The sequence below is a fragment of the Halichoerus grypus genome, chromosome 11 (assembly GCF_964656455.1).
Source record: "Halichoerus grypus chromosome 11, mHalGry1.hap1.1, whole genome shotgun sequence".
In the NCBI taxonomy this organism is placed as follows: domain Eukaryota; kingdom Metazoa; phylum Chordata; class Mammalia; order Carnivora; family Phocidae; genus Halichoerus; species Halichoerus grypus.
The window spans coordinates 73,997,532-74,016,106 of record NC_135722.1 but is presented as its reverse complement, the minus strand read 5'-3'; the positions used below and the strand labels follow the sequence as shown (position 1 = coordinate 74,016,106).

Sequence of the window (18,575 nt, the reverse complement as noted above, 5' to 3'; positions counted from 1 at the left end):
TTCAAGGAAATTTGTGTTAAAAAAAAATCTTGTATTAAAGCAAATGGGACCAAAATTAGAGTTAAGGAGGTTGAATTAACAATTTTTCTTCTGAAATACTATTTTTCAAAAAAACTTTTGAGGTTATAAAGCCTAGCTGAACTCAACAAATATTTATTGAACACTTACTATGTACAAAGCATTGCACCAGAAACTGTAAAGTAAATAGAATTTTCAAAAAAGACAGTCTCTGTCTTTAACAAAAGTATTAAATACAAAACAGAATGCAGTAAGGGTCAAATGAGTAGTACAAGCAAAGATGAAGTATCTTCTATCAGCTGAATGAATAAAACAAGACAGAAGAAATAGTATCAAAAGCAGCCAGACAGTAAGACAAATTTCATTGATCACACAAAATTATAGAACCTAGGGGAAGAAAGAAACCTCTAAAAATAAAAATTTCAGATTACCTGTTTCTGCCTTGCTGCCATTCTAATTCTGGCTGCTTCTTCTTGAGGATGAAGTAGAACTGAACTCTGAGCTACAGCTGTGATAGGCTGAGGCTCCTTTATTTCTAAGAGAATCCCTAAAACAAAAATTAGTTTCAATAATTTAGAATTCTGACAACGCTATAATTCTCTTTATTCATTTACCACATATGTAATTTTATTAGGAAAAAAATGTTAAGTTGAGCAACTTTAATTTGAGAATGTGATAAAAAAGAAATACCTTGTTCCTTTTCAGAGTCTGTATCCAATGAAAGTGGTTTCTCTTCACTAGTAAGTGGTCCAGAGTCAACTGTTAGAGTATCACTCTCAGCAACTGTAGTAGATATATTATTAGGAACATATTATCACTGTAAGCCTAAATCTGAACAAAGTAACAAAAACCTGCATTTGGATTAACAATTCAATTTTGGTCCATCTGTCATATTTAGTTAAGATCCAGTCATGTTCCAGATGACTGCATATTTTATCCATTAAACTTGAGCCTAGTACCAGAAGACAGATGGGAGACTAAAATTGTGAACCAAAAGGAAAAAAATGAAGAACTGATTAAAAAGGTTTACTGACAGTTTCAAACACCAGGAAAAAGCAAAGAAGGATAGACAAAGCAAGACACCTAAGTTTAAAGAGAAGCTTAAGGAATGTATCCCTGCCATTTTTAGATAGGATTTTTCTTATTTCTGAAATCAGAACGGAGAAGGAAGTTAAAGCAGTTTCTTGGACCATATCAGGGTAGTCAGAAACTCTGCATCAAGCATTCATTCATTCACTCACTCATTTATACAGCTCCTACTTATGTGCTGCATGCTGGGGATACAGTGGCAAATTTTAAAAAGGCCTAAAGGAGGTTTTACAGGGCAAGTGGGGGGACAGAAACATTAATCATCCTAAGAAAAAATTACAAAATTAGTAACTGGTAAGTGCTATATAAGAGAAAGAAAGGATTATGCAGTAGAGTATTACAGGAGACTCTAAATTAGACTAGGGGCTCAGGTGAGATTTGTCTTAGGAAATGACATTTAGGCAGACATCTGAAGGGTAAGAAGGAATCAGCCAGGTAAAGAAGGTGGGGAGGTAGGAATGAATAGGAGATGTAGTCAGACAAACGGGAGAATGAATGAAGCAAGATTATGCTGAAGAAAGCCAACTCATACAGAGCCTTTTAAAAAATAACGTGGTTATGGATTGAAGATGAAAGAGCCTCCTTTTACTGAATTCTAAAACCACACTCTCTCCTACTTTGTCGGCCACTCCTTTTTACCACCTTTGCTGTCTGCCCCTTCTTTAGTCATCTTATAAATGCTGGAGTCCCTCAAATGGTCTCATAAGACCTCTTCTCACCAAATTCTTTCTCCTAAAAGAGTTCTTCTATGCCCATGGCTTTAAATATCATATCTACATCTGACTTCCAAACCACTCTTGTTTTAAGCTACTCAATCCAGCAAATACTAATTGAGCATCTTTTATGTTCAAGGCACTGGTCTTGCCCTGGGGATACAGCAATGAGGAAAACCTAGTTCCTCTCTTCAATGGAACTGAAGGATGTACAGGGTGGAGAAAGGGTCAAGAAGCAAATAAACCAAGGAAATAAATTTATGGTCCAGGAGGTGCTGGTAAGAGCAACGGAAGGAGTGAAGGTAAGAGCTATGGAGAAAAAGCAGGGTAAAGGGGATAGGGAGTGAAGGCTATAGGAGGAGGAGGAGTGTAGAAACCTGCCATTTTATTATTTTTTTAAAGATTTTATTTATTTGACAGAGAGAGACACAGCGAGAGAGGCAGAGGGAGAAGCAGGCTTCCCTCTGAGCAGGGAGCCCGATGTGGGGCTCGATCCCAGGATCCCGGGACCACGACCCGAGCCAAAGGCAGAAGCTTAAAGACTGAGCCACCCAGGCGCCCCAAAACTTGCCATTTTACATAGAGTAAACAGAGAAGGCCTCGCTGAGAAAGCCATGTCTCAGCAAGTATCTGAAGGAAGTGAGTGAGGCACAGAAATATCCAAGAGCTCCCCCCCAGCCAAAAAGACCAGCAATTTGCAAAGGCCACGTAAGTCATGTTTGCTATGTTCGAGGAACAGCCAGGAAGCCAGTGCCTACGGTGAGTAGTTTGGGAGGGAGGTGTGGGAGAAAATGAAGTTAGAGAAAGTGAGGGTGAAAGAAATGGTGGGAGAGGGGTATATATGTGTATGTATTATACAAGGCTTTGACGCCACTGTAAGTACTTTGGTTTTAACCGAATGAATTGGGTAGTTGTTGGAAGCCTTCCCTGAGGAATGACTAGAGGTGATTTGTGTTTTAAGAAGATTCTGGGACTAGATCGTAACAGGGTGCAAAATCTGAAGACAGACCAGTTAGGAGGCCAATGCCAAGAATTTACAATGGACAAGAAACATAGCCTAAACTAGGATGGTAGGTGGTGAGAACTGGCTGGAGTGTGGATAGGTTTTGGAAGTGAGACCAACAGGACTGGCAATAATTTGGATGTAGGATATAAAGAATGGGAACCAGAACGCCAAGCTTTTCAACTTGAGCGACAGAATTTCATTGCCACTTACTGAAATGTGGAAGCATGTAGGAAAAGCAAGGGGAGGGTGAGAAGGGATATTAAGAGTTCACTTTCGGAAGAGTTTAAGATGTGATTATAAGATGTCAAATAGACATTTAAGTAAATGAGTGGAGTTCAAAGGAGAGGTCAAGGCTAGAAAGACAGATGTCATCAGAATAAAGATGATAATGTAAAGTCATGACAATAGCATTCAAGCAGGGAGTGTGAAAGGATCTGAGAAACAAGCTCTGGGAGCAATGACTAGTGGTTGTAGAGATGAGAACAGCAGCAAAAGAAATAAAAAAGGAGCCACTAAGGTAGGAAAACTGAGAGGGTGGTGTCAAGAGGTCAAGTGAAGAAATTAGTTCCCGATCTCCTGTTGTACTTAGGATAAAGTCCAAAATCTAGACATAGACTGTATGTCACTTCTTTCAGAAGTCTGGCAGCAAAATACTTCCATACAAATCCAATCATGTTTTTTAAAAAATACAGAAGATAAAACTCTAAGAAAAAAAAAAACGGAAGAGGAATTACATCATCACGACTCATCTGTTAGTCTGTGACTCCACATAATGCTCTGGCTTGACCTTTGTAACTCCTGGAAATTTATTTCACAGCCTTTCATCTACCAAAAAAAAACTTCTTTAAGAGTGACAAAGAAACCAAATTTCTGGTGGCAATGTGAAATAAACACACAATACAATGTATTCAAAAGCTGTTAACCTGTTCATATTCTTTGATTCAGGAATTCTTTCAAGAGTTGTTCCTAAGGAAATAAAGATGTACGCAAAGACTACTAAAAGGATGCTCACAATAGCACAAAAAAATAACAAGAAAAATTAGAAACTGGCTAAATGTTTTAACAATAACAAACTGGTTAATTTTGATTCATCAGTTACATTGGACTATTACTAATATATACGGCTGACCCCTGAACAATGCCAGAGTTAGAAGCCAAACCCCACACTTACAACTTCTGACTCTCCAAAAACTTTACTAATAGCCTACGTTGGCTGGGAGCCTTACCAATAACATACTCAGTTGATTAACACATATTTTGTATCTTGTATGTATTACATACTATATTCTTAAAATACCTAACTTTCTAATTTTTTCTGTAACTTTAGGCTGTGCAGTTTGTTTTTTCAAACTGTCACAACCTTCAAAAAATCTTCTGTTTATGCAAAAAAACCAAGCATATAATTGGACCCATGCAGTTCAAACCCATTTTTCAAGGGTCAACCATGTATAAATAATACTACTACGTTAAAGTGTGTCTGGAAGAAGGTTCATGAAGGTTTTTAACATTTACTGCCTTGAAGTAGCAGCATTATTGGCCTTAAGCATTTTCTTCCTTTTGACCACTATTCTTTGATGTTTCAGGAATGAGCATATTTTTGAACAACTTAGAAAGGATCTGTGTGCTACAAAATGAGACTCTTGGAGAGAACCACCTTGTTCCTGCCCAGAAGATGATGTTCTTTCTTCACCAACAGTTGCTCCTGATTCGACTGTTGGTGCTTTACTCTCAGTTTCACTAAGAGTTGTAATCACTTCACTTTCATCCTCAGATGTGGATTTAATTGTCCAGAGAGATTTTTGGCTTCGGATCTTATTTAATAATTTTTTAAAAAGAATTTTTGAAGGGACCTGGTGGGTCTTCATTGCCAAGGGAACTAAAAGAAAAGAAAAAAAACTTACTCAGGACCTGTTATATACCAAGCAAATTATTCCATTTTACTTAGCAACCGCACAAACACTAGTTAAGATAAAAGCACAACTTTATATTCCTCCATATTTTTCATTTATAATTTAACAGCACGTACAATTATATTTGACCCCAATTGCAATTTTATAACCAGGAATAATTTTCAATTTAAATTTAAATAAAGGCACCAAAATTCAACTATTTTCCAACAATATGCATGCAACACCGATTTTAAGCTTAAAATTTATCACGGAGAGGTTTATTCTGCTTGCTAAATGATGACAGAATGTATATCACATAATTAACCTGTGTGAGATTAGCATTCAAAATGTTCTGTAAGACTTTATACTCTATCCTAGAGAAGGGTCCCAAATATGGGTCTGTACTTCTTAGTAAGCTACACAGGAAAACGTTACTAGTTATAACCTTAAAAGCCAATCAGGTGCTCCCAAATTATTCCTGGTACTATCTGGAGAAAATTTTTCCCGCCTATCTGCATAAAGAGATCCCTTTCAGTTAAAAAGAAAATTCTTCAGTTATTTCCCCAAACATTCTTGCCTATGGGTTGGTGGTATAACACCAAAACTCAGCATAGTGCAAACAATTCTCTAAGGGGACAAAACTGTGCTGTAAATACATGGTTCTCTGGCTTAATCAAGGAATAAAATTTAAGAAATCCATTAAAGTTGAAAACTGGCAAACTGCAGTTTTGCCTGACATACTTTTTTAAAAACTTTTTAATTTTAACTTACAAACAATAAAGCACACAAAAGCTAAGAGTAGAGCTCAGAGTTTTACATGTATCTATGTAACACCATCCAGATCATTATGTAGAACATTACGAGCACCTAGAAAGCTCCCTCATGCCCCTTCCCACTCAGTACACCCCTAAAGATAACCACTGTTCTAATCTCAAGACCAGATTAGTTTTGTCTGTTTAACTTCATAAATATGGAATTATATTTAGGTATTCTTTTCTGCCTGGCTTCTTTCAATCATCATTAGTCTGTGACGCACTCATATTTAAGAAATTAAATTTGTTGCCAATATTTTAAAAAAAAGGATTTTTTGAATCAATGGGATTCCTACATTCTTTTGAAAAATCAAGAGAGCTGGCAACATTGAGCAATTCCAAATGGGATTAGCAGGAGCTGAAAAGTAACTGTCCCTTTGGATAAGGCAAGAATCACAATTCTGACAAACTAGAGATCTGAATAATACTCCCAATTAAAAAACTGAAAACGCTGGATGAAACAGTAAAACTATCTTCCTTAAAGGCACTGCTGATCTGGTAAGGAAATCAAAGATTCTTCAGAGGCTAGAAAGAAAGTATAACTGGGAATTCTGGAAGGAAGTGAACCTTAAACCCATCTTCTGATGTTTCTGACAAACCACAGTAACCTCACACTGTTAGACGGCAGTGTGGACATAGGAGACAGGGATAGAACCTAGAGTCTAATAGGAGTCTCACCCGAGGCGTCGAACAGGAGACCCACATAGAGTTGGAACCTCAAAGGGCTACCTATCCACAGTACAGGATAAAGATTTATAAGAAAGCTTGAGTGGTTTTGAACAAAGGCAGTATTCGTAGGTAGCAGGGGAGGGGGAGAGATCAAAATAAAGAGAACTTGGTCTCTAAGGAGACGTGAAGTAAAGGGGGAGGTGTTACAGGTAATGTTACTGGTCTGGCTTAAGACAATTACAGACTGTGGTATCATTCACTAACATGAAGACAAGGTTTCAGTACGCAAGGGAGGTTTAAATGTATAGTCAGACAGGGAGCTTTAAGTAGCTATGAGACAGCCAAGTGAAAGAATTAAGAATGGTGGGGAGAGAGGTGAAGTTTAGAAGAGAGATTGAAGTTTGTGTTACTCATTATTGTTCATGAAGTACTTAGCAGTAATTAACATAGCAGGATCTTTGCTGATTTGATGGAAGTCTAAAGATAATGCTGAGCCTTCAAAGAAATTCAGAATTGGGCATCTAACTTAAATAACCTAAAAATCTTCAGACTATATGTACATGTGAACAAAATGACTTTCCTCCTATGTATATGAAAAGGATCTTTAATGATGGAAAATCTAAAAACATGGCTTCTTTCTTCCATCACTCCCATTAGTATTAGTCATTTGTTTGCACTAAAATTAGACCAGATTTTCCTGTTGGCAAATTACTAGCATTTTTTTTCTATGAAATATGGTAATATTCAGCTCAGAAGTTGTTTTTACCGTCTGCTTCACTAGAACATATTGTTTCAGCTTCTGTCACTGGAATGTTTTCAGTTTCTCCTACACTTTCTTGTTCCATTGAAAGGTCCAGTTCTTCATCTTGAATCTGATCAGTCACAGTGGGCAAAGTTTCTGGTTCGAGGTGCAAAATCAGGTTTCCTTTCACTTCTCAGTAAAGAAAGAGAGAGATAGGTTTCCATTCTGAAATGACTAAAAAGAACTTGAGCATAAAATTTTAAAGGCCATTTGTTTTTTAGGATTTTATTTATTTGTCAGAGAGAGAGACAGTGAGCACAAGCAGGGGCAGAGGCAGAGGGAGAAGCAGGCTCCCCGCTGAGCAAGGAACCCGATGCAGGGCTCAATCCCAGGACCCCGGGATCATGACCTGAGCTGAAGGCAGATGCTTAACCGACTGAGCCACCCAGGCGTCCCATGAAAGGCCATTATCATTTCTAAGTCTAAAATATGAGGGCCACTTTCAAACCGAGAACTCATCCCAACATAAAAACTGCTTTGTCAATACAAATGTATTCCCCCAGCAAAACACTTAGAAGCACTGCTGAAAGCTTATGGCAAGTGAAAGAGTCTTACTCCTGTCTGCATTGTACATGTCTTCAAAGGCAAATTCCAGCTCTCTCTGCCAGTCTTCTTTCATTTCACTGCGTTTGTACGGAAGCTCAGCTAGTTGCGGTGGCATCTGCGCTACAGTCTGTCTCCTACGTGCCAGGTCCTCTTGTTGGAGCTGTTTGAGTTCTTTCATTAGTTTCTCCTGAGTCTTCAAGAACAGAGGGACTTAATCAACAACAGTTCGGTCACAGACTTTAGACAGTGACATTAACAGGAAGGGAAAAGTGGAGAAATCATGAGGAACAAGGCCTGGAGTTTTCTCCCTGCCCCTTCCCTGTGTTCTGCCACAAAAAGACATAACTGTTCATTCAAAGACATTTATTGAAAGCCAGGTACCACGTGAGATGCTAGGAACACAATCTCACTCCTAGCCTAGAGATCAACATGCAGGTAATTAGTATTATGTTAGCATTACGGAAGGACAGGTCGGCCACAAAGTTTCCAAATTGTCTGCTGGTTACAGATCTCCTTTCTCAGGATGGCTGTGAAGTGACAGTCTCTATGAGCTGCCGTGGCTCCTGCAGTGTACTTTGTTCCAGTTCTCCCTGCAGCCAGCAGGATGTACGTTAACAGTCCCGGGTAAGGACCACGATCCAGAGTGACTGGCTTAACAGATATTTCTTATTACTGCACACGCTCACAAATCCCCATGATGAAAGGGGTTCTGAATGTACTTCTTTAACCTTAAAAGGTCTGGCTAATATGAAAGTTTAAGTACAGTGTTTTAGCGAGGTTATCTAACTACATTTTGGTGGTGAAGGACAGTGAGGAAGGATAAGGGAAGACCTCTCATCCCCTTAGTTGAGGATTTAGCCAGATAGAAGTGGGTGAAGGAGAAGGAGTACAAGTAAGAAATAGTAGCTGGAGCACAGAGGTATGGAGATGAAGGTACGGGGCATTCGGGGAGAATACACTGCTCTAGGGTATGGGTAGAAAGGGTATGCACAAGGAGAAAAGATAGTATTGGAGAAGCAGGTAGAGGCCAAATACTAGTTACAACAGACTCTAGCAGGAAATAAGATCCCAAGGCACAATGGGGTCTGCAGCAAAAAGGCTCCCCCGGGGAAAAGGAAATCCTCTACCAGTGGTGAGATTGCACGTTTTGATGACCATTCTCACGTAAGAGACACTAAGTCAAAAGGCAGAGAGCCCGTGTAATAGTGTTTGCCAAATGATAATATAAACACTACTTATTCTTATATGAAGTTTTATAAATTCATTTCTTTTATATTAAGATTCAAACAATTTCACTAAATTAACTTCAACATTATCTGAATATCTGATTTCTGGCTCACTGAAAGTATGGCATATTATTCTATTTGAATTATTTTATAATAACAACTACCATCACCACTGACATTTGCTGTGAGCCTGTAAGTTCCAGGCACAATTCTAAGGGCTTTACTAAACTCATTTAATCCTCACAAAACAGACAATAAAACAGAATTCAGAGATGCTAGGTAACTTGCTGAGGTCAACCAGCTAAGCAGTGAAGAAGGGAGAAAATTCCAGGCGGACTGTGGAGTCCACCTTCTTAACCACTAAACACTCTGATTTATGGAAGAATGCGTTCAGTTTATAATTGCTTTTCACACTTTTTTCTATCAGTTTAAATCTTAAATGAGAATTACTGGTAATAATTCAGACAATCAGTTATTTTAATCATAACTTACTCCCAGTTTATAAAATCTAAAAATTTAAGGAAGGTCATTTATAAATCAGTTAAAATTATACCAACGAACTTTAAGACCTTTAATTCCCACAGAAATTAAAAACTCACTCTTCACATGAGTGTTTGAAACATCCAGATGCATTAGTCAAATACAGAAGAAATGGTCTGACTTCAAAAATGAATCATTTTTATGCTATGTTTCAGGATAAACACTCACTGAATAAGCGTGACAGAAGCTAAAATTATAAAGCCAATTTTCATAATACGTATCATATGGCTCTATGACAATTTTTCAAAGCTCCCTGATAGCCAGGATCATGACTCTACCTTTGAATCAATACTCTGCAAAGCCAACAAGTGCTTTGCTCAGTAAATATTTAATAAACAGAATCCTAAAATTTGCAGAGTACAAATGCAATTCATTAAATAAGAAAAGTGATTAATTTCTTTTCAGGCCATTTCTGGCTGATGAAAATATTAAACTTTTAATAAATTCATCATTACAAAAACTTTTAGACAGCAATATACCCTGAGAATTGCTGCACCCAACCTGAATTTCAAACAGGAGGTAAAAGTCGGGAAACTTGAAATGACGTGAATCAAAGACTGTTATTTTCCCATTCTTCATACCTCTGTACTTTGAAACCATTTATACTAATCAGTTAGTCCTAGTCTTTCAGTCCGTCTACCAGCAGCGGTCCCAGCCAGAATTCTTACTTGAGCCAAATGGATCTTTTTCATTGCTTGGAAACCCCGAACATGAGCCTTTTCACACTGTTCCATTCTCTCCTGTGCTGCTTGTTTTTGTCGTTCTTCCAATCTTTTAGCTTCTTCTTCAGCAGCCAAATGAGGATCTGGCTAGCAATTAATAACATTTCAGACAATTTTAGAAATTGTGAAATAAAGTGATAACTAAAAAACAACCTTAAAATCATGTTTTCCTACTTATATAAAATTAAATAAGAAGAGTTGTATTTTTAAATGCCCACAATTACCAAGCACATGTATATATGAAAAATATCAAATTGTTAGTGAAAGTTTAGCAAGTTGGTTCATTTTAAACCAGATCACACTATTCTTACCCACACATTTCTCCATCGTTGTTTTGTTAAGAAATTCCAGTAAAACAACAGTGTTGTAAGCACTCACAACGCCAGTAGTTAAGAAGCCACAGACAGCAAAGGTCATTTAGGGAAGCACTGAGATTTGTCTTTGGTTTTCAGTCAACATCTGCTGCTTGACTTCAACCTCAGGAAGGCCAAATCACTGAACTAGTTTAATATAATTTCTGACTTCCTAAAACTTGTACATAATCAATGATTATGTGATTGTTCAGTCAGCTATCATCTCACCAAGCTAACAATAGCAAGTAAGTGGGGGAAGGGCACATTACCCGGATTTACTATTACGCCTGAATGTTCACTTTTAAGTATGGGTAAGCATTCCAAATGTAACTTTAAGTAAACATCTCCTTATGTTATTTTATATGTCAAAATTCTTAGGTGAAATAATGATGATTATGAAAGCTACCATAGTTGACCCTTAACAGATTTAAACTGTGCAAGTCCACTTAAACATGGGTTTATTCCAATAAACATATCGGAAAATATTTTGGAGATTTGCAAATATCTGAAAAAACTAGCAGATGAATCATGTAGCCTGGAAATACTGAAAAATTAAGAAAAGTTAGATATGCCATGAATGCATAAAATATACGTAAGGTACTAGTCTATTTTATCATTTACTGCCATAAATACATAAAAATCTCTTATATAAAGTTAAAATTTATCAAAACTTACACAAGCACTTATAGACCAAACATGGAAGGCATTCACAGTCAAGAGAAATGTAAACATAAAGATTCAGTATTTAAGTCATAACTGCATAAAATTAACTGTAGTACAGGATCTGTAATTTTTAGCCATATCCTGTTGCTATCGCAGTGAGCTCAAGTGTTATATCTGCTTAAAACACTGTGTGACACTAATCATTTCTGCGTGAGCAATTCAACTCTCCAGTAAATTGTATATGGTGGCAAAAAATGATTGTCGGGGCGCCTGGGTGGCTCAGTCATTAAGCGTCTGCCTTCGGCTCAGGTCATGATCCCAGGGTCCTGGGATCGAGCCCCGCATCAGGCTCCCTGCTCCGCGGGAAGCCTGCTTCTCCCTCTCCCATCACCCCGCTTGTGTTGCTTCTTTGGCTGTCTTTCTCTCTGTCAAATAAATAAAACCTTTAAAAAAAAAAAAAGTGACTATCTTGTGGTTCTTGTGTATTTTTCATTGTGTTTATGAGAGTAATACCGTAAACTCTGAATAACATCATGGGGCCCATACAAAGTACCACTAGTGATACTGGAAGTGCTCCCAAGAAGCAGAGACAAGTCATGATGTTACAAGAAAAAGTTGCACTGCTTGATATACACTGTGGGTTGTGGTCTGCAGCTGCAGTTGCCTGCCATGAATCCAGTGTGAGGAAGTTGTAAAAAAAGAAAAGGGAATTTATAAAGCTATCGCTGCAGCTACAACAGCAGGCATGAAAACTTTGCACTTTTTGCAAAATAACTTTTATCTCATATTGAAAATGCAGCTTTTCTGTAGGTGCAGAATTGCTACAAGAAAAGACATAACCTACCAACTCTAATATGATTCAAGAAAAAGGAAGTCTTTTTTTTTTTTTAAGGATTTTATTTATTTATTAATGAGAGACAGAGAAAGGAAGAGCAGGCTTCCCGCGCAGGAAGGAGCCCGATGCGGGGCTCGATCCCAGGACCCTGGGATCATGACCTGAGCCGAAGGCAGACGCCTAACCATCTGAGACACCCAGGCACCCAAGAAAAAGAAAGTCTTAAAGCAAAAGGAAGGTGAAAGATCTAAAGCTGGAGAATTTAAAGCAAGCAAAGGACGCTTTGATAATTTTAGAAAGAGATTTGGCTTAAAAATATCAAGATAACAGAAGCAGCAGCAGTTTCCGGGGTGTAATTAAGAAAATCAATGAAGAGAAAGGATATCTGCCTGAACAGGTTTTTAACGCAGAGGAAAATACCCTATTGGGAGGGGGGACGACATACCGCAAAGGGCACTTATTAGCATGGAAAAGAGGTGAGCACCAGGGATTTAAGGCAAGGAGGGATAGGTTAACTCTACTGTTTTGTGCAAATGTACACAAGTTTATGATCAGGACTGACCTTATCTATAAAGCTGTAACCCTCGAGCCTTCAGAAGGGAAAAGATAAACCCCAGCTGCCAGTCCTTTGGTTGTCCAAGAAGGCCTGGACAAGTAGAACCCTTTCTCTTGATTGGTTCTATAGATGCTTTGTTGCTGTGTCAGACAGTACCTTATGACCCCTGATCTGGAGGCTAAATTAGAGACATTGGGTTTGGGAGCAAGCAGACCACGTCAACACTTTCAATATTATATCCGTTTTGAGCCAATAAATATTTATACAAATCTACATAAAACCAGGCAGAACAACAAAAGCTAGATTAAATCAATACTGTAGTCTCCAAAACATTTATTTAGGGAATTAAAATGCATAAAATTAAATGAAATAACTTTTAGGAACAATATTTCACTGCACTTAGGCCATGATATTTTTAAGAAAAAAATTGTTTGGAAATTCGTCATATCATTTGAGGGTGAATTAATAGCAGAATGTCAATTTTGCTAAACCAAAATTTTAAGGGAAGGAAAAACTTTAAAATATACAACACTCACAATAAACATACTCAGTCCAAACACAATGAGGTATATAAAGGATATGAAGAAAATAAGGGTTAGAGTCACTGCCGAAACCTCAAAACAAGATTTTACAAGAATTTTTAGGAAAACAATCCTTTATAGATTTGTGTTAATGACACTAAAAATTTATACAAAAATCTGGTCGAAATAATTGTTAGATTACATTTTTAATAGTTAAATTCAGAAGGTATAGGAATATTGCAAAAACTGTGAATCCCAAGCAAAAATTTTTAGAAAACGTTTCTAAAAACTTTTCCATGAATTATACTCTGCAGTGCATGAAACAGTAAGTTATTATTAAATATGCTATTTCTGCATCTTGTACATCAGACATTTGGACAGAAATCTTTTTGACAGCAGAGTTTCTGCTTTACTTGTCTAAAGTTTCTGCTTTACTTGTCTATTTTGCTGGGTCTCACAACAAACAGTACAGTGGACTGGATTAGAAAAATACTCCTAGGGGCACCTGGGTGGCTCAGTCGGTTAAGCATCTGCCTTCAGCTCAGGTCATGATCCCAGGGTCCTGGGATCGAGCCCTGCATCGGGCTCCTTGCTCAGCGGGAAGCCTGCTTCTCCTCCCTCTCTCTGCCTGCTGTTCCCTGTGCCTGTGTGCCCACGTGTGCTCTCTCTCTCTGTGTCAAATAAATAAATAAGATCTTTAAAAAAAAAAGAAAGGAAAAATACTTCTAGGACAAAAAAAAAAATCCATTTTAAACAAATGCTATGCAACTATCGTTGACAAAGGAACAAACACAATGAAGGCCATGAATAACTTAGAAATTGCAAGCATGTTCTATTAGTTGTGTGCATAGAAAGTAAGCGTGGCTGAACATAATTCAGAGAAGAACTGGCTCTAAGTGGGGATATAGTAGACTGACCGATTATTCTTCAGCCAAATACAAATTTTATGACATGTAAGAGATTTTAGAACTACTTTATCAGGATTCAAGCAAAATATGATAGCACTCGTACATGTTAAAAAGGCTGACTGAACACATGAAAATAATTTATTTGCAGAAAGCTGCTAAAAAAATTACCATGGGGGCGCCTGGGTGGCTCAGTTGTTAAGCATCTGCCTTCGGCTCAGGTCATGATCCCAGGGTCCTGGGATCGAGCCCCGCATCGGGCTCCTGCTCAGCAGGAAGCCTGCTTCTCCCTCCCCCACTCCCCCTGCTTGTGTTCCCTCTCTCGCTGTCTCTCTCTCTGTCAAATAAATAAATAAAATCTTTAAAAAAATAAAAAAAAGAAATCACCAACCACGTATGCCGAGAGGGCAAGTATTTTTTGCATGATTCCTGCTGTAAAGATCCTATCATTCTACTCCAGAAAAGATGCTAAATTATTGTGCATGTGATATAAGCTTAGATGCAGATGAAAAGTCTGAGGTAATTTTATTATCTGGAAAACCAAACACATTGCTCCACAACGTTTAAAAGAGACAGATTTTTCTCAAGTGATGGTATAAAGTAGCAAATAAAGAAAATATCAGAATGCTTCAGTTTGTGGGACTGTTTTTATAAAACCGCATTATACTACTGATCCAATCTTCAAGCCAGAAACTGAAGAGGAGAGAGGTCTTTTAGTTACGATCAAAGAGAAAAGTTTAATAACTTACTGTAAGACTATCAGTGGTACCCTATACTATAGCTAGGTAAACACACATTTTTCTTCATCAATATTACTTGAGAGAGAACTATTTAGCACTGCAAAATGTAATGTAGTAACCACAAAAACAAGTTAGCTACAGACTGAAGTTATTGTTTTTTGTTATAGTAATATTCAAGTTGTAATAATAATTTATGATTTTAAACAAATCAAGATTTATTCTTATTTCTTGGAAGTTAATTCTACAATGAGAATACTCATCTTAGGTCTTGATGAATAGTGATTTTAACAACTGCCATTAAGCAGGTAACCAAAATGTGTATTTGCTGTGATCTAAACTCCACAGGAAAGCTATATTGAGAAAGTCTGTTTTCCCAGGAGCCAAATATATCCAACATGAAAAGAAATTAAAATCCAGTTACAAAGAAATAGCAATTTCAATAACAAGGATTATCATTTATCACTCTTGAGACTGGCAACAATTTCTAAACCATAATCATCCATACAAGGGAATGGAGAAAGGTATGATAAGATGGTCATTCTCATAAGTTGCTGATACTTTTTACAAAGCAATTTAATGATCCATATCCAATTTAACGATTGTATCAAATGTTACATAGTTTGGAACCAGTAATTTCTCTTCTAGGAGTCTACTCTAAACATACCTCAGAGTTGTAGACAAAAATGTACAAGATTATGTTTGCATTATTTACAGAAACAAAAAGAAATGAACAAAAGAACAATAGTTAAATCTATGATGAACTATTGTCTATAAAAAATTGTTTTGAAAAGTGTGCATATGTTTATATATAAAGGCTACAATGAATTCATTAATGTATTAATCACATTACTTTTAGGTGATGGAATTGTAGTTGTTTTTCCTATAGTTTATGATTATGTGTATAGTTCCAAATTTTTCATAGAGAATATGTACAGATATAACTCACTTCAATGAATAGAGAAACAAAGTGCGGATTATGAACAACAATAAGTCAATCACCTGCTTTGTGTCCATCTCTCTATTCACAAAAGTGCAAAGATGATGATAGGTGGATCTACCAGTTTTCACATTAGAAGTTCTCTTTAGTTCAATGTTCTGAAAAAGGAACACAGACAATGGAGTATTAGGTTAACAGTATTTTCAATTAAAGCTGGACACCCCCCAAAAAAAACTGGACCCAATAAAAAAAAGTAATTTTGTTTTTAATCAGTTATCCTTATTCATTTTTCTCTACGTGGGCTGTATTTCCATTACCTGGAATGTAGGTTTAAAAGCTAGAGTATACTTAGGCAAGAATACTAACTCGGGGATGCTGTATAGTTTACTACACCACAGCAGGAGGCACAGAGTGGCAAGCTGCTCTCCTATTATGGATTCTAAGTTTGATCACTTCGTTATGCTAGTGCACGCCAAGTGATGAGAAAGTTGTCTTTTCTTTTTTCAAACAGAAGTAGGACAATGAATAAATGTAGAAGGATGATAGATACCTGTCTGGTGCCAAAGTATCACCTCCCAGATTACTAGGTAATTGAAAAGAGAAAAATAGACCTTTATGATAGAGATCTCTTGTAGTCACCACCATAACCAAATGAGACAAATACAGAATATGAGAAACTAGTCTCTTCAAAAAGTCTGAAATAAAAAAGTTGACCCAGGTTGCGTGAGATAATTCCGAGAGAGAGTAAGACAAAACAAGCAGAAGCAACGGGTGAAGCCCGACTGGATCCCGGTTTAAAAAAGAAGTTGTAAAATAAAACAATTTAGGGACAACTGGAGAATCTTGATTACGGACTGTGTATTAAGTGGTATTAAGAAATCAATGTTAATTTCCTTAATGTGATACTGTGGCTGCATAAGAGAAGGTCCTTAATTCTTATAAGAAGCGTAATGAAGTATTCAGGATGAAATGTCATCTCCACAACTTACATTCAAATGTATACATTTGTACATACAACTATTTGAAATCTATACACATGTATAGATATAAACAACTATTCACTATTTTCCTTTTAACTTCTCTGTATTTTGAAAATTTTTGTAATAAAAAGTTGGGGAAAAAAGTACAGCTACACATTTGCACATCATTCATATTTGCACTTACACATGTTTTATTTGCTTTATGTAAATATGTGACCTTGGCTTGGTAGGAACATTACGAATTACAATAAAGGTAATCAAAATGCTTCATGGATAAAACACTGCTTGCCTTTTTTTTTTTTTTTAATTTTTTTATTGTTATGTTAATCCCCATACATTACATCATTAGTTTTAGATATAGTGTTCCATGATTCATTGTTTGTGCATAACACCCAGTGCTCCATGCAGAACGTGCCCTCCTCAATACCCATCACCAGGCTAACCCATCCTCCCAACCCCCTCCCCTCTAGAACCCTCAGTTTGTTTTTCAGAGTCCATCGTCTCTCATGGTTCTTCTCCCCCTCCGATTTCCCCCCCTTCATTCTTCCCCTCCTGCTACATTCTTCTTCTTTTTTTCTTTCTTAACATATATTGCATTATTTGTTTCAGAGGTACAGATCTGAGATTCAACAGTCCTGCACAATTCACAGCGCTTACCAGAACACATACCCTCCCCAGTGTCCATCACCCAGTCACCCCATCCCTCCCACCCCACCCCCCACTCCAGCCACCCTCAGTTTGTTTCCTGAGATTAAGAATTCCTCATATCAGTGAGGTCATATGATACATGTCTTTCTCTGTTTGACTTATTTCGCTCAGCATAATACCCTCCAGTTCCATCCACGTCGTTGCAAATGGCAAGATCTCATTCCTTTTGATGGCTGCATAATATTCCATTGTATATATATACCACATCTTCTTTATCCATTCATCTGTTGATGGACATCTTGGCTCTTTCCACAGTTTGGCTATTGTGGACATTGCTGCTATAAACATCGGGGTGCACGTAGCCTTTCGGGTCCCTACTTTTGTATCTTTGGGGTAAATACCCAGGAGTGCAATTGCTAGATCATATGGTAGCTCTATTTTCAACTTTTTGAGGAACCTCCATACTGTTTTCCAGAGTGGCTGCACCAGCTTGCATTCCCACCAACAGTGTAGGAGGGTTCCCCTTTCTCCGCATCCCCGCCAACATCTGTCATTTCCTGACTTGTTAATTTTAGCCATTCTGACTGGTGTGAGGTGGTATCTCATTGAGGTTTTGATTTGGATTTCCCTGATGCCGAGCAATGTTGAGCACTTTTTCATGTGTCTGTTGGCCATTTGGATGTCTTCTTTGGAAAAATGTCTGTTCATGTCTTCTGCCCATTTCTTGATTGGATCATTTGTTCTTTGGGTGTTAAGAAGTTCTTTATAGATTTTGGATACTAGCCCTTTATCTGATATGTCATTTGCAAATATCTTCTCCCATTCTGTCAGTTGTCTTTTGGTTTTGTTGACTGTTTCCTTTGCTTTGCAAAAGCTTTTTATCTTGATGAAGTCCCAATAGTTCATTTTTGCCCTTGCTTCCCTTGCCTTTGGCGATGTTTCTAGGAAGAAGTTGCTGCGGCTGAGGTCGAAGAGGTTGCTGCCTGTGTTCTCCTTTAGGATTTTGATGGACTCCTGTCTCACATTGAGGTCTTTCAACCATTTGGAGTCTATTTTTGTGTGTGGTGTAAGGAAATGGTCCAGTTTCATTCTTCTGCATGTGGCTGTCCAATTTTCCCAACACCATTTGTTGAAGAGACTGTCTTTTTTCCATTGGACATTCTTTCCTGCTTTGTCAAAGATTAGTTGACCATAGAGTTGAGGGTCCATTTCTGGGCTCTCTATTCTGTTCCATTGATCTATGTGTCTGTTTTTGTGCCAGTACCATACTGTCTTGATGATGACAGCTTTGTAGTAGAGCTGGAAGTCTGGAATTGTGATGCCGCCAGCTTTGCTTTTCTTTTTCAACATTCCTCTGGCTATGCGGGGTCTTTTCTGGTTCCATACAAATTTTAGGATTATTTGT

At 37.6% G+C, this 18,575-nt stretch overlaps 1 protein-coding gene across 11 annotated transcripts in view; it reads right to left on the bottom strand.

Annotated features, from left to right (window-relative positions):
- Window positions 1-18,575, bottom strand: part of CEP295 (centrosomal protein 295) — a 61,281-nt gene that overhangs the window by 23,339 nt on the left and 19,367 nt on the right. For 8 of the 11 annotated variants that reach the window (XR_013442519.1, XM_078058691.1, XM_078058693.1 and 5 more), the window contains exons 6-12: window positions 15,605-15,700; window positions 9,979-10,119; window positions 7,554-7,737; window positions 6,963-7,130; window positions 4,481-4,702; window positions 709-801; window positions 450-565 (exon numbers count right to left, since the gene is read on the bottom strand). Coding sequence is in view for 10 of the 11 variants with exons in the window: in XM_078058691.1 (XP_077914817.1) it covers window positions 450-565; window positions 709-801; window positions 4,481-4,702; window positions 6,963-7,130; window positions 7,554-7,737; window positions 9,979-10,119; window positions 15,605-15,700 (1,020 nt within the window). In the remaining variant the exon portion in view is untranslated. Of the gene's footprint in view, window positions 1-449; window positions 566-708; window positions 802-4,480; window positions 4,703-6,962; window positions 7,131-7,553; window positions 7,738-9,978; window positions 10,120-15,604; window positions 15,701-18,575 lie in introns of those variants that run through there. The other 3 variants (XM_078058692.1, XM_078058700.1, XM_078058696.1) reach the window with 3 other exon arrangements.